The sequence below is a fragment of the Tachypleus tridentatus genome, chromosome 8 (genome assembly GCF_004210375.1).
Source record: "Tachypleus tridentatus isolate NWPU-2018 chromosome 8, ASM421037v1, whole genome shotgun sequence".
NCBI classification, from domain to species: Eukaryota; Metazoa; Arthropoda; class Merostomata; order Xiphosura; family Limulidae; genus Tachypleus; species Tachypleus tridentatus.
This window is the reverse complement of record NC_134832.1, coordinates 143041265-143063415: the sequence shown is the minus strand read 5'-3', so window position 1 is coordinate 143063415 and position 22151 is coordinate 143041265. Positions and strand designations below refer to the sequence as shown.

At 31.9% G+C, this 22151-nt stretch overlaps 1 protein-coding gene across 1 annotated transcript in view; it reads right to left on the bottom strand.

Annotated features, from left to right (window-relative positions):
- LOC143224033 (transportin-1-like) overlaps positions 1-14895 on the bottom strand; it is a 56465-nt gene extending 41570 nt beyond the window's left edge. The window contains exons 1-5 of the mRNA XM_076452495.1: positions 14864-14895; positions 14496-14683; positions 11705-11780; positions 6322-6578; positions 4995-5210 (exon numbers count right to left, since the gene is read on the bottom strand). Of these exons, the coding sequence (XP_076308610.1) occupies positions 4995-5210; positions 6322-6578; positions 11705-11780; positions 14496-14612 (666 nt within the window). The 5' untranslated portion in view covers positions 14613-14683; positions 14864-14895. The remainder of the gene's footprint in view (positions 1-4994; positions 5211-6321; positions 6579-11704; positions 11781-14495; positions 14684-14863) is intronic.
- Positions 14896-22151: the final 7256 nt, after the last annotated feature.

The window sequence follows — 22151 nt, the reverse complement described above, 5'->3', positions numbered from 1 at the left end:
GTTGGCTTTCTAACAACAATATTGTTGGCTTTACCAGCTTCTTTGAGGCAAGCCCAGTCTGTGGCAAATTGTCATAAAACTTCCATTGGTTTTCTAAAAAAATTTGGATACTATCAAGGTAAGGGATGTCCTTGATGGTCTTCATAATTGCAAGTTCCAATCTGTGACTAACACAGTGGATCTCTATCAAATAAGGTTTTTGCACCTTCAAACTGTTGACAAGTCCTTTATTTGTGTCAAAATTGACAGCTGCCCCATCAGCTGTCAGGCATACAATTGATTCAAGCCAGTCGGGAAACATGCCATGTAAGGACAATGCTGCAAGTACAAAAAATTAGTACCCAATATTAGTTACTTTCTGTAATAAAAAAAAAAAATGTAAATTTGTACTCTGGAAAATTCAATTGCTCCATTATCTATTTTGCTAGTTTTGCAAAGTTAAGCTCCAATTCTGTCAGTGGTAAATACATGGTTCTTCTTGGTTTAAATCACTTGCAAAATGCTTGAGTTTTCACTGATGTATATTAATAATGGACTGACTATGTAAACCTGAATTAAAACACAAATGTACTTGAAATATTTTCCATTTTATTTTTTCTCAATTAGGAATTCAGGATAAATCCAGAATATTCTCATCCCAGGTAATTAAGAAACCCTTACCTGAACTAAGTGCCTGTAGCAAGTGTTCAGAATCAGCCTTCTCAACTGACTGCAGACACAGGAAGTGGGTTACTGGGTAAGAGTCACTGTCCAGGTATCTTTCATAGACTATCACCTGATCAATGTTGGCTGTGTCTGTTGAGCCATCAGCCATAATGCCAAAGAATAATGAGGTGTGCAGACAAGATCTGACATCAATTCTAATTGTTTCTGCAATATACTTCATAAAGATAACTGCTTGTTTGTCATTGGCATAATGTTCTGTTAAGTTCATACCAAAGCTGTGCTCCTGCAGCAACAGAAGCTCTTGAAAATCGCTGAATGGTTTGGCATTCAAAGCCATATAAAGGGCAGTCCTGAACAGCATAAGCAAACGATCTTTCTCAGTCTGGTTAAGTTTACTCAATTCTTTCATCATGGGAGTTAAATCAGGCATTTCTTTTGCTGTCTTAGCTTGACAACTTGGACTGTGGGCACGACTGTTTTCATGCTCCTTAACAACACTTGCTCTCAGGTTGGAAGATCCTGTTATGAAGGTGTTCTTCTGCCTTCCACTATTTTAGTCATATTCCTGACAAATTGAGCAAAACATCAGTCCGGTAGCATTATTATGCTCCAGCCATGGTCGGTCCCTCTATTCCATTCATCCTGGAAACGACGAATAGGCTCAGCGCCAGTACTAGCAGTAACAGTTTTTGCTTTTACACTTGGGCTTGGGTTTTTCACTCGGGGTTCCGTAGTATTGTCTTCTGATTCACTAGTCTTGCTCGTGAAGCCAAACTGAAATAGATCGTGGGACTTTCCCATTTTTTTTTACTATCAGATGCCAAAGTCAGATCGTCATGAATGTTTGGCAGTCACGTGACTATCACGGACGGTGTGGATAAGACGACCTAAAAAGCATATTTTGTGAGTGTTCACGACTGTTTTTTAAAATTTGCTTTTTTTTGTCTTAAATTAAATCTTAAATTTTGCAAGTTATTTTCCACTCATTATAGAATATACGTTTAAGCAAAATCTTTGGCCTGTGCATACACAGCTTTTGCCTCGCTTATTTTTGAGGAGACGATGTATTTGTGTTCAATATGTTAGGAATATGACCACCGGTCACGATGTCCTGTGATAGATGGGAAAGTGCTGGTCAAACTTGACTTTTTTAACAGACGTGTCCGGGTTTAAACAAAAAATTTACCACAACACAACCCTGTCTACCACAACACAAATCAATGGGCATCCACAGTCAATACTACCATTGAGGAGGTAGATAAACTAGCTCTTTGCAGAACATGGTGACATTCACATGTTACACTAATGCCTCTGAGCCAAGAAAGCATTGTTTTATATAAACAGAAAATAAACAAACCTTTCAAACATGCATCTTAAAACATAAATAACAAGTAAAATCCAGAAATCTAGATATAATGCAAATATGTCTTATTAATGTATATTTAGGTGAAAAATAACACTTAAGTGTCAAGGACAAAGCAGCAAAAATTCTAAGAGCAGTTTAACTACTTCTGTATACAATTCTTTACTTCAAAGTTAAAATAACAGGACTTCAAAAGCACCATTTCATTCAGTTATAAACATATACCTCTTAAGTATTATAGGCTCTGAAAATGCAACTGTGTGTAGAGGAATTGCATCTGTCATGAATTCAGGTTATTTCTCCAAACATGTTCTAATCAATTTAACTTCAATTCTTTCTATATACAGAAGGTTAATGTCAGTCAAGAACTGTCCAAACTTCAAAGATACAAATTTAACAGTTCACTTGCAAATCAAAAGAAAATAAAACAAAACAAGAAATGTTTCTTTGAACTAAAATTTAAATGTCACTAAGTAAAATTTGGTGACATGCACAGTAAAAGGTACCCGTAAAAAAGGGGTAAAGAGACTAATCAACCATTACAGCAAGATTTCTTTCTTTTGGGACACTTAAGGTTATTCCTATCCAAATTATACTTATAATTCAAATTATTATAACCCACATATAATATCTTGCATTTATTATAATTAAAACTCATCTGCTATTTATCTAAATGATCTAATTTTTTTTGTAAAGCAGCAGCATCCTCTTCACAGCTAGCAACAGCCAAGAACTTAACCTTTGTAACAGATGTGGGTGAATTTCACCTGGTCCATATTCTCAAAAGTAACCATAAAGCAGTTACTTTGTAACTTTTTAAAATGTGCACATCTGCAGATTAGTAAATATTACAATACACTGGTATACATAAAAATATCAGATTTTAAGATAAAGTTTTCAGATTTCTTAATTACTGGCTCATGCATTTATTTGACTATCCAATATGCTAAGTAATTTTCATTTTAAAATTAAAAATATTTTTACATATCGGAAAATTGACAAGTTTCACAAGCAATACTTTATAACATCAAAATTATAATCAAATGCTTTTTTAGACAAAACATTGTTATTTTCACCACTGCATCTCTATATGGGTTAGGTCAACTACACCAACCTCATATCCACCATAAAAATTTAGGAAATAAGATATAAATAACACTTTTCATTCTATAATTACTATAAAGGTATAACATGAAACCAAAAATGTTTAGTCTAAACAGCTTAAATTTCATAACATTATACATGTATATTTAAATGTTACCAACTTTTAACATTGTCTGACTAACATTACACAAGTTGCAAGAATGCAGGAACACAATGTACATGCACTCACATTACTGTATTCAGTAAAATAAAACTGGACTTTACAAAGTGACCTGTCTTAGCTTTATTCTAGTGGACCAGAATTCTGTAGTATATAATCACATTCTGGTTATGACACATCGTGTGTGCATAAAATATATATACTAAAACATAGAACAATAAATAAAGAAGTATAATCTCTTCTATTTACAAACTTGTACTTGCTTCCTGTAATATGCTAAGCCTTGTCAAATTTTGCATGTGGAGCACATAAAACTAATTTTTAGGTTGTGTGTGTGTGTGTGTGTGTGTGTGTGTGTGTGTGTGTGTGTGTGTGTGCGCACTTTGAAATTAAAAAAAAAAAAAATCACAAATTACTATATGAATACCACAGAATTGCATATCAATGGATCAAACTTAGCAACTATTCTGTATTTGGGTCTAAAAATTTTTAGCTCCATAATGTCTTACCTTACTGCTTGAACTCAACTACAAAAATAAATTCCTCATGTTAAACACTTTACAGAGGCTAAAAAAACTGAAGGACATTCTAAACTATCAATTGGTTACACGCCATTGGATGAAGTAGGTGTACGTAAGCAAGTATTTCTAAATGTGGAATAGACAAGTGGGACCATCTTCGTTGATTTATTAAATATATCCCAGTAAATAGAAAATATGAGGTTCTTATTTTATATTCTAGATTATCAATATTAGTAATTTCAGTTCCTAATTTGTAAAAAAAACTATAGACTTTGTGTTTAGTCATTTTAAACTTCAAAGCTTAACCAAAGCTGCATTCAACATACCAGGTGACACAGAATATTTAAGGTTTTTATTTTAATATGTACTTTTAAACTAAGAAATTGATGTATAATACTAAATTATGAATTATAATCTACAATTTAATACAAAACTTACTGATATTAAATTCATAACATAACAGTTCAATATCCTTTTTAATACAAGTCTATAAATGTGATGATGTGACCTTTGACCCCATGCTGATAGGAAAACCTATCTCATTTGGGTTAATATCAACAAATTTATGAAACCTGACTATTGTTTCATGAATGTCATTGATGTAAATAAAAAAGAACAAATGATGTAAGGTTGGGCCCTGAGGTACTCCACTTCAGACATTAATATATTCCCACTGAATTAAAAAAAATAAAACAAATTCACTTATCAATCTGCTGAAAAACTGTTTAAAACTAATGAGGAAATAAAATTTAAGCAAGATATAGGGATGGGTATGATAAAAAGTACAGGAACAATGAGTACACAAAACTATACAAAAATCTCTACTTAATTAGCCAGTAAGTACTGAGTCAATATTATAAGCTTATGTTTATTAGTCACTATAAGGTTCCATAGCACTATTTGGTTTAAATACTTTTACTGAAACCCAAATTCATAAAAGTGACAGAAATTCAACATAACAGTTTTCCTTGGAAAGATATGATTACTTGTGTAGTAATTTTAGTAATTTGTTTTTCATTAACTTGTTACATACTGAATATAACTTTTTAAAAAATTGACATGCTCATTTGGACTTTCTCAGTACAAAATGATTAAGGGTAAAAATTCCTTCAAAAACTAATCCATTACCACAATCTGTTAACTACAAAAAAATATACACTGATAAACACAAATAACTTACTTCCAAAAACTGATCTATATGCATCATCAATACTTGGGTTCTACTGATAATAAACTGGTTGACACAGGCAATTGCATGAGATCTAATCTTTGGACTACTGTGTCTGAAAAACTGTAGGAACTTTGGAATGAGAACATTTAGTGGTCTGTCTAAACCTTCACTGTCCAACACTTCTGCTGAATCTTCACAGATTTTCTGCAAAGCTCCAAATGCACCCTATAATCAAAACACCACAAAAAAACTTGAAATAAATGGTTTTCTATATATCACAAAAATACAACAACTTTTGTTAGGCAAAAATTTTTAAAACATTAACAGTCATTATCCAGATTAAATACATTAGAAATTAATCCATAATAAGTAAAATAAAAATATGCTTAGTCATAAGTAATATACATGATGCCTTAAACCAATTAGTATTGCATAATAGCTAATAATCCATAGTATACAAGTTTTAAGTTGTGGATTTTATAAAGCTAAAAACATTTTGCATTTCCCCTAGTGTGAGAAATGCAACATTTCTCTTTAGACATTGCCTCTTCCATTATTTATTCGCCAACACTAATTAGTACAAAATTTGATGTAAATTATTCACAGTAAAATCATCATTGCTCATACAACCTTTTTTATAGCCTTCAGTTTTGCTTAGTTACAGAGCAATCAAATAGAAAATCAATTAATAGTTAACAGGTAGTTCCATATTTTCTTATGTTTTAATATTATTTATAACCAATAGAAAATGAAGGTTTTCATCTTATTATATTACATTATTTTCTGAACAAAGAATTATCAATTTCTTTTTTTTTTTCTTCTTTTTTTTTTTTTTATAAGCTTTATTACCCTGGGAAAGATATCAACAAGTGTAGATTAATTTGTAGGTTATAATTCAAATTTTAATATTATACATTAGTTAATTTATTAACTTAAAAATATTTTTAAAAAAACAACAGTAAATATTGGTTTCTGTGTGTTGCACGGTATGTTGAATTCTACATTGATTCAAATTAGATGTTTGTGATGTCCAAGTAGAAAGTCTTTAGTTTTTTACACATTTAACACGAACAAAAATAGTAATTGAATGTTTAATATATATTACTAAAAACCTCATGAAATGTGTAGTAAGCGTGTCCACTGCAAAAGGGTTAACAAATAATTTAAATCATACTTTGGTCGTAACTGAAAAAACACCAAAAACTGGAAAGTTAAGTTTAATCATCACATTTCAAGAACCTGTATAAAAACTTCTGTAAAGAATGCCATGCCATTCACAGTAATGAAATAAGAAAAATTAACTTAATATTATGTAATACTTCAAAACATAATTCACCTCACAAACATTGTAATCTTCTGAATCTAGCATTTGACATAATGCAGGAAGAAGTTCAGTCCAGTTTGTCAGTTCTCCCTTGTACGCTATAGTGGTTATGAGAATCCCTACTGTAGCACTTATTAGAGGAGAAGGATCTCCTACACTGCTGAGGCATTCAGACTTTATGAATTCTGCCACTTGTGGAGGAAACTTATGAAAATGTGCCTTAACGTTGTTTTTCAAGATCAGTCCACTCAGAGACCTAGTTGGCTCATCTACAATAATGAAGTGTAAAAATTAAAAAAAAAGAACTGCATTTTAACAACCCATCTCTGAGCAACATAACATCTTTAAAACAAGTTTCTATAATCCATCTCTGAGCATCATGACACATCTTTACAAGAGTTTCTATAGCTATTTGCAATGTTACATACTACTGATGTGTCTATTTTGCTATTTTCAGAGGCATTACTTAAACACACATTATTGAGCAGTCCATAGCACTGAACTGCATTTGTCAGAAGTCCTGCTACATTAGAAAAAACTTAATCCTTCATGAAATTTATCTGAAAAAAAGATATATAGTTTAAATTCCCTGATGTTAAATTTTCATTACAGTAAGATTTAGAAATACAATACACCAATATGTATTAACTACTTCTTAATATTAGTAAATTTATAATTTAACTAATTTTTGAACTAATCTAAAATTCTATCTTTTACACTCACGCATTCACAATGAACAAAATATTTAGATACTTCCAGAAAACAATTACATGGGTCAAAACTTAATGTCATTCCATAAACACAAGAAATTTTCTATCTGAACCTTAAAATTCTCCACTTACTAGAACTGGCACAGATTGAAAGTTACACCTTGTATCTTAATGGATATTCAAAAGAAACACATCCAAATGTGAGCATAAAAAGTAACTCTGATACTGTACTACTCTCACATTAAGGTGATCAGTTCTGTATCATCCAGATAAATATTTAAATAGAGATAAAACATGATGCATGTGAATTTCAAACTTTTGAATACTTGTCTGCATGAGTGGACTGCATTTCTTCAACACAAACACTTTATACATATGCAAGGACTAAAGTCCTGGACTAATGGTTAAAATATAAGCATCCTAATTACTGAACTACTTAACTGATGGAAAATGGCCAGCTAGCCAGAAAAACGTACCACCAAATAGGCTTTATCTAGTTTTCTGAATCAATTAACATCACTTCTTTATATAATCTCCAAAACTGAAATAGTGAAGCCTATTCAGCAACACCATATCTCAAACCCTGAACACTTTTATTCACATTCTGCCACACTAATCATTAGAATGTGCTCAGCTCGACCAGTGATCATATTGAAATCAACCAATAACATTTCCAAGTTAATGAGGTTCTCATACTTAATGAACAAATAGTACAGCTAGACAAAATTAAAAGTTCATCTCTACTTGTAACAAGACAGATCAGTTTAAATACAAAATGTTTAACACTCATAACTATGTTAAATGAACAAATTATTAACAGAAATAGAAAATGTACTGTTTTTAAAGAAAGAGAAGTACACTATACAACTGATAGTTTAAAAAATTGTTCAATATTTATTAAAACCAGAATAAGTTATCAAACAAATAGGCTTTATTTGAAGATACTTTATTTGAATAAAATTCTTTACTTTCTCTCTCATCCATACTCTTCAGCTCTATTTGAAACAATTATAACAAAAGTTAAAAAATAAATTCCCTTCAATTTTTATTTTTAGTCTGAATGTTCTCTATTTCATATGATATAAACTGCTGCAGAGCACACAGGATATTATCACCTATTGATGCATACCAATATACAATACCATCATTACTTTATATAGCTTCAATCGCTTCAAAATGCAACATTCACGAAGCAAAACCTACTTGGAAGCCACTAAAAATACAAATACTCAAAAGCAGGTACAAGGAAGATAATATCTTTAATAGCTGGTGTTCAAACCTAAAAACACATTCCATATATTCTTGAAAACAACTTTTGTTTCACTCTTTGTAGTTTTAACTCTCTTAACACAGGATTGTTCAATCTAACCAACCACTTGATATCTCTATTCATTTAAGAGTCTATAGATTTAATACTTCTAACTTTCACTAAAGTGTGTACATCTTCAAAACATGTCAGTCTTTCAGTTAATATTACTACTCTTCCACATACAAAAAAATCATTTGTCCATGAATATTATTACTTGTTTTGAATGTGTGTAAAAAGTAATTTTCCTATCAAGAATAAAAATAATTTTCCTCATCTCATAAATCTCAGTTCCTTTGTGTAATCACTAACACCTCCTCAATACATTACTGACTCAGTAAACCTTAATATTTTATGTTATTTTCTCCACCTTATCTCCATATGATATCAATTTGTCTGACCTTGCAACCACACAAAAAAAATCTATATTACCCCCTTTTATTCTTTCTAGAATGACTTTAATTAAATTGCAATATTAAACTACATTTGTTTATCCTTAGTAGCTTTAAGCTTGTAACAGTATACATTTATTTGTAGTTGCATTTTATTTTATTACACTTTGAAACATGTATAATATAATTACTTTCCTCACCATTACAAGCTGTAAATCACTCTGGGAACATGCAGCTCCATTAAGCTACATTACTCTTTACATGCTGCTCAAGTGCATGCCTTGTGAAACATTATTATAGTATTTCACCTTATCTTAAACCTAAAAAGATCCATATTTTTATCATTTCAGGTACTTTTATAGTAATAAAGAATAAACCTGAAAACCAAGAAATAAAGTACTTACCCAATCTTTTTTCTTGCTGTCAATTGTCAGTGTCACTTAACCCTACTTTCTTAAACTAATGGTAGAAATGTACTTTTTTTTAAATTAAATAATGTATCAAAGAACAGATTAATAACATGAAAAAGTAAACAATATCCCCTAACTCAGATACATTTTCTGGTTTTCTGACTAGATAACAAGAACTGTTACAAATTCATTATAACTAATCTTTAGCTTTCTTATAGGAACAAAACTTGTACTCTGAGTGAAGTTTACAATTATCTGTTTAGAACAAAGTGTTACACAGTATGTCAGTTGACAGATGAATATCTTGACTTTCCATTGATTATTGGTAATATATAATTTAAACATAAGAGAGAACTGTTAACAATTTATGAAAGAGAGGGTGTGACAGGTAGGTGTGGCAGGAGAGGGTGTGAATTTCTATTTGATAGCTCTGTAACCAAACAAAGTTTTGAAGACTATAATAAATGTGATTTGTCTGCATGAAATTGACAATTATCTGTTTAGAACACAGTGTCACTTGATATATGAATAATTTGACTTTCTATTGATTATTGGTTATAAATAATTTAAATATAAGAGAGAACTGTTAATGAATTATGAAAAAGGGTGTGACAAGAGTGGTCTGATTTTCTATCTGATAGCTCTGAAACAAAACAAAATTGAAGGCGATAAAAATTATGATTTCTATGAGCAATAACAATTTTATAGTAATTTATGTTTAATTTCATACTTTTCAAGAAATGTTGGATAAAACAGAAGAGATGTCTAGAAAAAATGTGTTATGTAATAGTAGGGGAAAATTAAGAATATTTTAAAATACTGCCTTACAGAATTAAGAACTTAATACTTATACACTGTAAAAATATGTACTATTAGCTAAGATTGTATGATATACTAATTGGTACAACAAATTAAAAAGTACGTTAATAAAATACTAAATGTAAGATAAAAACTTTGTGTCATGTTCAGCAAAGGATACCTGTAGTGAGAGGGGTTAACAAAACATGTCAAAGCTTTTAGTCTGTACAATTTAAAAATGTTACAGTTTTATACTCAGTAAGTTACGTTGGAAGTAGAAGCTACATTATTACAAATCCAGAATAAACCATCCTCAATTTTTATCCAGAAATCAAATATGAAAATGTATAATTAAATCTAAAAGTGTGTAATTAATACTATTTGGTGAAAGTTTTAATACATCTCTGATTTTTAAAAGACATTATTAGGTTCTCTGTTCTGTAAACAAGGCAGATTAAGAGTCAGTAAAATACAGGTTATCAAGTCTTTTCATTAAAAATATAATAACTTAGATGTAGTGGAAACTGGAAAATAAGATTATAAGAACTACATGTAAAAAACACATCAATAGAAAGGATGTTTCATGACAAAGAATTTTAAATAAAATGCATTTCATGAAAAACAAAATTGTGGCTATTAATTCAAAGCTTGTACAGTAACACTTTAAAATTGATTTGAAACAATTAGTGTTAAGTGGAAAAACTTTTTGTTTCAATTAGTTACCCAGCTTAACTTCTATGAAGGAAGATCACTGAATACAACTTTTCATAGAAAGATTTACAAGTCTCAGTAAATATTTAGCCACAGTATAGAAGTACATAGAATGGCTCAATGTTTTTTTTCTTTCATTTTAGCTCATAGATCAATCTTTTAATTGATTTGAGATTAAGTGAATCTGTGACTATTGAGGATTATCTAGCTTCTCAAATACAAAATTCAAGTTCACAGTTCCATCTCTTGAACAATGAGATGTAATTATAGCTGCAGCTACTGAGAATTCCCTCATTTATTCTTAACCTTTTTTTCAATCAATCCACAGTCCTCTATTAACACAAACTTTAGTACTCTCATATAACTTAGTCTTACAATGCAACAGTTTTATACCTCATATGGGCATTATTTTCACTATTTTGGTGATTACATTTCATGTAAAAGTATTCTATTTACCATACACTTTAGTCTACATATTATTACAAAATTGGTAATTAAAAGGAATTTACAATTTGCCATAGGTTTATTCCCTGAAGATCATCTATTTCTATTCTGAATAATGAATTGCTATAAAATTAATAAATGAAAGTGATCAACAAAATTCTACACGTACATAATCTAGAGAAAACATAAATCAACAAACACAACTTTAAATAGACCATCCCACCAGATGTCCTTTATCATAAATTTTAAAATCACCTGTCAACATCCAGATATAGTAACTACTCATTACATCTAAGCCTCATCTTTCTGAATTGCACAATATCTATAACCAAAAGGTCTATGACAATCAATTTCTCTATTTTTTGCTGATGTAACATAGACCAAATTTAAAATAAACATAACTTACAAAATTATCTCAACCTGTTAACACATGACTGCTGAATAATAGCTTGACAAAATCACATTTTCAGTCCACGTTTAATTCATCATTCACTTCTTAATAATGGAGATAACTTGCACTGATTTTATTTCAGTGTTTCTCAACATTTGTGTAACAAGGAATTTTATTTAATGTTAAAAACTTCTATGCTAATACCCTCACAGTACTGTATAAAAACAACTCACCTTCAGATTTGAGCTTTGTTAGCACAAATATCAGATAGTTGTTGAAGTCTGGAAATTTGTTCAGCTCCTCCAACTTCTATCAGAATGTTAAGATCAAATTTAGTATTGTGCAAAGAAAACAATAACCTACAAAAACAATCTACAGCAATTAACCACCATTAGAGCTGGGTGATTAACTCAATCAGTAAAATATGAGAAGTGATTCAACCAATTAACCCTTTGGTTAATTTATTTGGTTAATAACCCAATTAATGAGTTTGGTATAATATACACAAGTTGGTCTACACATTTGAACACTAAGTATTTGCACTATAACTTTTCATAGAGTATGTGTATCTTCATAAAATTTGGTAGACTTTTAGTAAAGATTACAAGTATTTTGTATAGAGAAAACCACATTTTTTAATGAAATGATTTTACTAAAAGCGTGTTTCATTTCTAGTCTATGTGCAAAGTGATTTCATGTAGTGATTTACAAAAACTATTCTTCATCTCAAAAACCTCAAAGATTTGTGTAATCTCTAAAATCTCCTAAATAGGTCATTCCATACCAACTCACCTAAGGCTTCCAAGTTTATATCATAGATTTTCTTGAAAAAATTCAAACAAAACTTCATTTTGATTTATTTAGTCATTCAAAATCCTAAAGCTGTCCTTCACATTTACATTAAAATCCAAAATTACCATTTGTTTACACAAAATAAATGGAATATTTTCATTTTGCTGAGATAAACAATAACTCCATAACCAATCGGCTTGATTATGACAGCTGTAACAATAAGATCACCCCATATATATATTAGTCAGGACTAATTATCACATGTCCAACAGTAAATTACACCAGTAATTGAACTGCAAGTTTTTTGGCAATAAGAAGCCAATACCTGTGAAATTTTGCCACTTTTGTTACAATTCAGTCAAAAGGATATGGATTATACTATTTGTTATACATCTTTAGAACTGTTTAAATTCATGTACAAAGCAATTGCACATTGATTATAAATACTCATCAATGCTCTATATCAAAATCAGACTAGAATTCCTTCAAAGAGAAGCATAACAGAAAAATATATGCCTACTTAAAACAGACTTGTACCAAGCTTGTTTTGTAGCTTATAACAGTGGTTCACAAACTCTTTTAGTCTGAGGTTCCCTTTTTGTGAATAAAAAAATGTAAAATCTTTGTATTGGTCCTATGTCTTCTAAACTTATCAAAATTCCTTTGTTCACTCAACAAAAGCTTCATATATCAATATCCCATGAAAACATAAATTACAGGTCAAACCAATGTATAAATTGATAGAAGTTAAAGTTTGTTCTTTACAATCACATTTAGCTGTTAGTTCAAGCAATTTCTGAAAGAACTTTAACAGTAATTGTTCAGACCATATTCTGAGAGGACATAAAAGGCAGCAAAGAGCTGTAGTAACAAAACCATTAACCAAAATATGAATTATTATAGTTTTAAGAGATGATAGCAAATAAGAACAAATACCTCACAACTGGCAGAAACATCCTAAAAATGAAAATTGATAAAAGGATTATTTACAAAGATTTCTCATGCCAGCAAATAAAATGAAATGTTATACAATGACTAAATATCAAATCCAAAATATTTTTGACTTAAAATCTGATGCACATTTAAAATTTGTGCAGTAATCTAAACAGGGTTAATCCTTCTGCTATGGGTGGGCAGATTTCACCTAGCCAGTATTCCCCAAAAGTAACCATAAAGCAGTTATATTGTAACTTGTTAAAATGCATATGTATCTTCAAGAACTTTCTCAGGTTATCAGTAAACATTACAAGGCATTTATATACAAAGTATCATAAATTTTAAATAATTATTTGCTTCTGCAATTTTTATTTTCTTATGTTAACTATCCAACATGCATAGCAAGTTCATTTTATGATTAAAAATACTTTTATATATAGGAAAATTGTCAGATTTTAAAAGCAAAACATTATAACCTCTGGATTAAGTTCACAACTTTTCCATCATCTATGTAACAAGTAACACTACACCACCACCAACGTTTAGCAGGTTAGTAACATGTTACTTCTCTTAAAAGTCTCCATGTTGACTATTTTCTATATATCACTAGCTTTAGTTTCTTGCATAATTCTGCCCAAAATTTGTCTAAAGTAAGAGTTATTTGGTCAATAACTTCAAGGGCAACTCTTATAATCTCCCTTTAAAAACAGGAGTAATGCTAACCACTTTTTAATTGTCAAGCACCTTTCCATTGTCTGCAAACTTTTAGGTTATTCATATTTCATCTTCACAGCCTATAATACCAAAGAAAAACCTTTCCTGAACCAGGTGCTTTATTTACAATTTATCCACTTACTACTAAATGACTAACGGTAACATGTACATAATTCAGGCCTAATTAAATCAATAAATGAGTATAGTTTAAATGATACGGAAATTTAGCACTGAAATGAGAGTAATTATTGTTACAGTTTATCGAACTAGCTATGTTACAACTAAGTACTAGTACTGTAATAATTTGTCTCTTTTAAATTTAATTTAAAATCAACGGTTACTAAAATTTATTTTTTGGTAATTATTACAGTTAGGCCTAAACACAATCCAAGTTATATAGTTCGTTACGAAGTTATTTGGTAATTCAAAATCAGATACCGGTAGGCTTAACTTTCCAAGCAGTAAATTATACAGTTAATTAACTGTGCCACTTTATACGAAAAATAAAACGTATCACTGCTATTTCAAACTATATTAAAATTAATAAAACACAAAATAAAACAGTTAAAATTTTAAGGATACTTGTTGAACTGCTCTTTGAGTAGCTGTATCTGGTGACTGTGATTCTTTCAACAATGTTAATATTTGTAAAAGTCCCTCTTCTTGAGGTTGCCATGCCAGAGCCATATTCTCACGCATTATTCTATTATACTTCTTTCTGGAACTGTAAGAGTAGTTAGAATACAGATCAGACTACCGGTTCTTGCTTTCTAAAAAGTAAAAGTACGACTAAAAAAATAAACCCACGTACCACTTCTTCTTTAAATGTATTTTGACAAATTAAGTACAGTAATATTTAAAAATAACATAAAGACAGTATTTATAAGTACCATTTGCGTTTATTATATTATGTTACAAAGCTCAAAGTTACAAAACGAAACTTCGCTCACAGTATTAAATTCTAATTTCTCGCAGTGCAATCTCAATGCGCCGAAAGAGCAAAATGGCGAATAACTTTTAATTTTTAGTTTATCCGTATATCCTAATTGTGTTCAAAACAATATATTAAAAATTATCAAATTTGAATCTATGGAGATAAACAATTTTATTTCCTAAAATTTCAACTAGTTTTTAAATTTATTTAAATGACCCACGACTGTTGTCTATACAGTAGAGGTCTTTTTTTGAAAACAATTCGAAACTTATTTTTTGTTAAATATTTTGAATTTTCCAGAAATTTCGGATAAAGTTCCATTGCAAGTTATCTTTTTTAAAAAAATTGATGATATATTTGACATTTCAGCGACTATATAAGTGCACGAGAAAAGAAAGACAACTAGATTCGCCAACGGAACAAGCTCATATAGCGAAAATGATACTTTACAACATCTCGATACGTTTACCTACCGCCATCAATCCCATATTAAGCACGCATGAGTGAGTGTTGGAGAATTAAATCCTTTACTTCAGTTTATGAAATATTTTTAAGTAAAGCAACAGCTGCAAAATAAAATATGAGACGTCTGATAAAAAATATGTATATAAATACTCTAAAATCAAATACCCTGATTCTTCACTATAGTTATTTATTCGTGGTATTTCAGGTGCTTTATGACCAGTTAATTTAATAAACTGTTATATTCAAATACAGTTCTCTAACAGTCATTTATGCGTCGTTATCATGAGAACGACTTTTATAAGCTGTTAAAGCATGATTATAATTAAACTTATCATAATAAATTAGTATCAGGCCTATTATATTTTAAACACTAATTTTTTATCTAGCCTCCAAGGGATTTTGAAAAAATGAAAGAGTTTATAATAAAAGTATTCCCTACAGATCTCTTGATTAAGCGAAACATATGATCGGTTTGTTTGTTTTTTGAATTTCGCGCAAAGCTACACGAGGGTTATCTCAGCTAGCCGTCCCCAATTTTGCAGTGTAAGACTAAAGGGAAGGCAGCTAGTCATCACTACCCAGCACCAACCAACTCTTGGGCTACTCTTTTATCAACGAATAGTGGGATCATCACATTACAATGCCCCCACGGCTAAAAGGGTGAGCATGTTTGGTGTAACGGGGATTTGAACCTGCGACCCTCGGATTACGAGTCAAGTGTGATAACCACATGGACATGGCAGGTGGAAGGCAGCTAGTCAACATCACCCACACTCATGAATCACTCTTTACCAATGAATAGTGAGAACTAGTGTCAAATTATAATGTCTTGATACCAGAAAGAACGAGTATATTCGGTGACGAAATCCGAACCTATGACCCACAGTTTGCTATTCGAGTTCCCTAACCACTAGGCCATGCCAACTCTAAAAAAGAGTTTCCAAGATTACGTTTATTAACAATAAATAAAACCTATTTTTCTCATATTAATCACAATAATTATTAAGAGTCAGTCATTCTTTCAGAATGGAAGAATATTAAAAATGGCTGTGCAAACGGAATTTACACAAGATAATTAAAAGAGAGTGTTGCAATTATTTAATTTTTCTATTCTTATGTTGTAATTTTCGAAGAATTCACAGAAAACTTCAGACTTCACTAAATAACAAATGACATCGAAATCTGGAAAAGAAAAGTGCTTCGTGGCTCCATGGGAGATATATAATTTATTCACACTACTATGGGATTCCCATAATCTACACACAAAATGAAAATGCCATATATTTTTGTTATTATTTTCCACTTGTTAAAAAATGGAATTATGACAAAGATGGTGCATTTATTTTTTTGATTTACGTAAAAACGTAAATTTTAAATTCGATAGTTAATTAATTCGTATGTTTTGTTTAATAACAACAAATTTAATATGACTTACTTGTAAAAGGATCTTTAAAACTAAGCGTCCGACACGCAATCCACAGGTCGAAGATTAAAACCTCTGTCACAACGAACATGTTCGCTGTTTCAGCCGTGAAAGAGTTATAAAATTATTGACAGTCCCGCTATTTGTGCGTAAAAAGTAGCCTAAGAGTTGTTTTTGGGTTGTGTTTATTAGCTACCTTTCCTTTTGTCTATCACTGCTAAATTAGGAACAGCTAGCGTGAAATTCAAAAGGAACGAAACTTTATTAACTACCTCTATTTCTCCAAGACTGAATTCAGTTCCTTTGTTGTAAACGATAACTTCAATATTTTAGTTGAGAAGTTAGTCAACAGATACATGATAATAAGATCAAAAAAGTTTATAAAAGAAAGCCTAGAATATTCTAGATAACCTTACGAGAGTCTGTAGTAACTTAAAAATATCTAAAAGTGAGACATTAAATTTGAATACGAGTCGAACACTCAATTAGTGAGCTAGTGTTGAAGCAGCGAGTCAGTTATTTTTATTACCAGTTATTCAGTAAAGTATTTTGATCAGTACATGTTTGTTCTTGCGTATATTTAGTTATTTTATCAATTAGTTGTGACATTGTAAAAGTAAATCTTTTTCATTAGTTGTAGTACCATTAGTGAGGTATTTTCGTTTGAACCTAATTTGTTATTTTAGGCCTACAAGTTATAACAATGTACATGTGAAAGAAGTTTGTACACACATTGAGAAGGAATTAAACTGATTTGTTATCATTATTTGCCTGTGTGTTTTCTTATAGCTAAGCCACATTGGGCTATCTGCTGAGTCCACCGAGTGGAATCAATCGCCTGATTTTAGCGTTGTTAATCCGTAGACTTACCGCTATACCAGCGGGGGGAAGGTGTACTACACTTTGAATTATTGTCACCAGTAACATAAAGGTTACAGCATAGATATCACAAGTGTGATTCATTATACTTACAAGAAAATGTCCAAAATTTAAAGATACCAGTTTACAGAAATGACAAAAGATGGTTCCTCCACAGCCTCTATATTCTGAAATATTCAGACATATCCACAAACTTTTAATGGCTGGATACTTGAGTATGAAGAAGTCACTGAGTGAGTGAGCAATACTTTGCCTCTACTGGATTGCATACCAAGGTTTGTTGATAATTGGTGTAAAACACGTCTGACTATGCTAAGAGTCAAAAGATCTACAAAGGAACTGGCACAGCTAACTACAAGAGTACAGTGTTGGAGCACCAATTGAGAGAGTTGCTGTCATTGTGCTTAGGATTCTGTCACTGAATAACTGAAGGAGTATATACATTATACTTGTGGTGGACTCTTTTACAAAATAAATAGGAGTACATCTTTTCCAAACTATAAAACAGAAAATTTCAGACTCTAGGAAGGAAACTTATCAACAAATTCATTTCAAGATTTAATGTGCTTATACAGTTTCATTGAGAGCAGGGACATAACTTTGAATCAGATAGGACAAAACTTTGTATAGGCACATTTAATCCTGAAATGAATTTGTTGATAAGTTTCCTTCAGAGAAGGGACATAACTTTGAATCAGCTTTGTTTGTGAAAATGTTTAACATCCTTGTTTTAAGACCAGGACAGCAGCCCTTAATTAATTCCCTGATTACATGATACAACTGTATACTGTTAAATCTTTCACTGTTGCTAATGGGTTATTATGTAGCAGTATATGAAGATACAAGTAACACACCATGGTAGGCAATATATAATTATTACCAAAGTTTGGAAGAGAACCTACAGTATCATTAGATATTTTATATTCCTATATATATCAGGGGTAGAAATACTCTAAATTTTCAGTAGGACACGTCCTGCTGGACAGTAAAATTTGCCAGACATTTGAAATTTTAGCAGGACACCTCAAAATTGTCACTGGACATTACCGAAAACAACAAATCAAGTAGAGAGAATTATTATATAAAACAGAATCATTTTATTTATGACACTGAAACACTATTTTAAAGCAAGTGGCAACAAGCCTTGTATCCATTAAAAATGACACATCAATCAAACTGGTAGATTTAGTCATCCAGCACTAAGACATCAGCTAATGTAGACTCAGTATCTCTATTGTCTCTACATGTGCGAGTTCCGTGTGGACTCACAAATCGTCTGCTTGTTTTACTGTCCTTCCACCAGGATTCTACAGATTTGCACAGTAATTCTGTGTGTGCAAGATCACAGGTCTTATTCTTAGCTAATTTTATTGTCATCAAGTCATTAAGAGAATCATTTATTACTTTGGACCACCAGTCATCCTTAATAACTGCCATCTGGGAAAATCCACATTTTGGTTCAGCAGATGACACGGAAATCACCTGCGTGAGGCATACCAAGACCAACACTGTTGATCCAAGGAAAGGTTTACCATTCTCAAGAGTAATTTGACTTAACATGTGGGCCCCAATCCACTTGCACTACAAGCCAGGGACTCATCTGATTTGGCAAATCTTGTGGCTCTGAGCAGTGTCTCGTGTAAGTCAGCTTGGCAAATATCAGCTGCAATGTTGAAACCCTTAGCTTGTAGCAGAGCACCAAAATGGTCCAATAGTGTCTGAAGCTCATTATGGCCATAAGACAACAATGCTTCCTCGCTTTTAGGCCAGTTGCTTGGTTCAAAAATTTGAAAGGCACAAATAAAACCCTCATCAAATTCTTCAAATCTCTCATTCAGATATGTGACAATTTTACCTATGAAGATGGCAGTTTATTCAGCCACAGATTGAGCAACTGTCTCTTTTCTGGCATGTTTTGAGCCTCTGGCCCTTGTCTGACTACTAATAGCAATCACCTTTCCTCTAAGTAACCACTTGCCAGTTTGTTCACATGTTGTGAGCTCTTTAACAATTTTCTGGGATCTCTCAACATGATTTAGATTGCCCAGATTATCTTTGCAAACAGTGAGTTTGTCAGAAACAATGTTCACAGTAGCAGAATTATTTTGCATTTTGAGACTAAGAGATGTCAAAACAGGCAGAACTGCCAAGAGTATGTCCATTTACAGAATGAATTTAAGGCTTGTCAAAGTACTGCATAACCCTGCAGCTTTCTGTCCACGTTCCCCTTTGTCATGCAGCTTTACTTGATACAAATGCTCTGCTAAAGCTGACCAATTATGAGAAACTGATTCCAGAGCGTGCTCTTTGTGGGCCACCCACCGGGTTTCTGCCCCTTTTGTTGGCTTTCTAACAACAATGTTGTTGGCTTTACCAGCTTCTTTGAGGCAAGCCCAGTTCTGTGGCAAATTGTCATAAAACTTCCATAGGTTTTCTAAAAAGGTTTGGATAATATCAAGGTAAGGGATGTCCTTGATGATCTTCTAAATTGCAAGTTCCAGTCTGTGACTAATACAATGGATCCCTATCAAATAAGGTTTTTGCGCCTTCAAACTGTTGACAAGTCCTTTATTTGTGCCAAAATTGACAGCTGCCTCATCAGCTGTCAGGCATACAATTGATTCAAGCCAGTCGAGAAACTTGCCATGTATGAACAATGCTGCAAGTACAAAAAATTAGTACCCAATATTAGTTACTTTCTGTAAAAAAAACAAAACAAAATGTAAATTTGTACTTTGGAAAATTCAATTGCTCCATTATCTATTTCGCTAGTTGTGCTAGGTTAAACTACAATTCTGTCAGCGGTAAATACATGGTTCTTCTTGGTTTAAATCAATTGAAAAATGCTTGAGTTTTTACTGATGTATATTAATAATGGAATGACTATGTAAATCTAAATTAACACACAAATGTACATGAAATATTGTTTATTTTAATTTTTCTTAATTAGGAATTCAGGATAAATCCAGAAAATTCTCATCCCAGGTAATTAAAAAACCTTTACCTGAACTAAGTGCCTGTAGCAAGTGTTCCGAATCAGCCTTCTCAACTGACTGCAGACACAGGAAGTGGGTTACTGGGTAACAGTCACTGTCCAGGTATCTTACATAGACTATCTCCTGCTCAATGTTGGCAGTGTCTGTTGAGCCATCAGTCATAATGCCAAAGAATAATGAGGTGTGCAGACAAGATCTGACATCAATTCTAATTGTTTCTGCAATATACTTCGTAAAGATAACTGCTTGTTTGTCATTGGCATAATGTTCTGTTAAGTTCATACCAAAGCTGTGCTCCTGCAGCAACAGAAGCTCTTGAAAATTGCTGAATGGTTTGGCATTCAAAGCCATATAAAGGGCAGTCCTGAACAGCACAACCAAACGATCTTTCTCAGTCTGGTTAAGTTTACTCAATTCTTTCATCATGGGAGTTAAATCAGGCATTTCTTTTGCTGTCTTAGCTTGACAACTTGGACTGTGGGCACGACTGTTTTCATGCTCCTTAACAGTACTTGCTCTCAGGTTGGAAGATCCTATTATGAAGGTGTTCTTCTGCCTTCCACTATTTTAGTCATATTCTTGACAAATTGAGCAAAACATCAGTCCGGTAGCGTTATTATACTCCAGCCATGGTCGGCCTCTATTCCATTCATCCTGGAAATGACGAATAGGCTCAGCGCCAGTACTAGTAGTAACAGTTTTTGCTTTTACACTTGGGCTTGGGTTTTTTCACTCGGGGTTCCGTAGTATTGTCTTCTGATTCATTAGTCTTGCTCGTGAAGCCAAACTGAAATAGATCGTGGGACTTTCCCATTTTTTTTTACTATCAGATGTCAAAGTCAGATCGTCATGAATGTTTGGCAGTCACGTGACTATCCGGGACGGCACAGATAAGGTGACCTAAAAAGCGCATTTTGTGAGCGTTCACGACCGTTTTTTTTTTAATTTGCTTTTTTTTGTCTTAAATTAAGTCTTAAATTTTGCAAGTTGTTTTCCACTCATTATAGAATATACTTTTAAGCAAAATCTTTGGGTTGTGTGTACATAGCTTTTGCCTCACTTATTTTTGAGGGGACGATGTATTTGTGTCTGATATGTTAGGAATATGACCACCGGTCACGATGTCCGGTGATAGATGGGAAAGTGCCGGTCACACTTGATTTTTTAACGAACCCTGTATATATAGTATAGTCACTCAAAATATGTAGAGACATTAAGAAACACCATCATTACATACTTGGTTTTGTTAGGAAATACATTCATTGGCTAGTGGTAAAACAAAAACTTGTTAAGACGTTATTACTGATAAGACTGTATTCTATCAAGTTGACATAGGATGGTTGTAAATCCATGACAAAGACAAAACACACTCCAAAATTAAGCAGGTGCTGAGAGAGGCCATATATTGTGTTGAAAAGAATAGGGAAGTGTAGGCATCAAATTCAAAGATCATCCACTATGATTATTTGGAAGTAATTTTGTGAGAGAACAGTCAGTTTGGTAACTCCAAGAAAAACATTTCAAGTGGAAAATTGACCTTT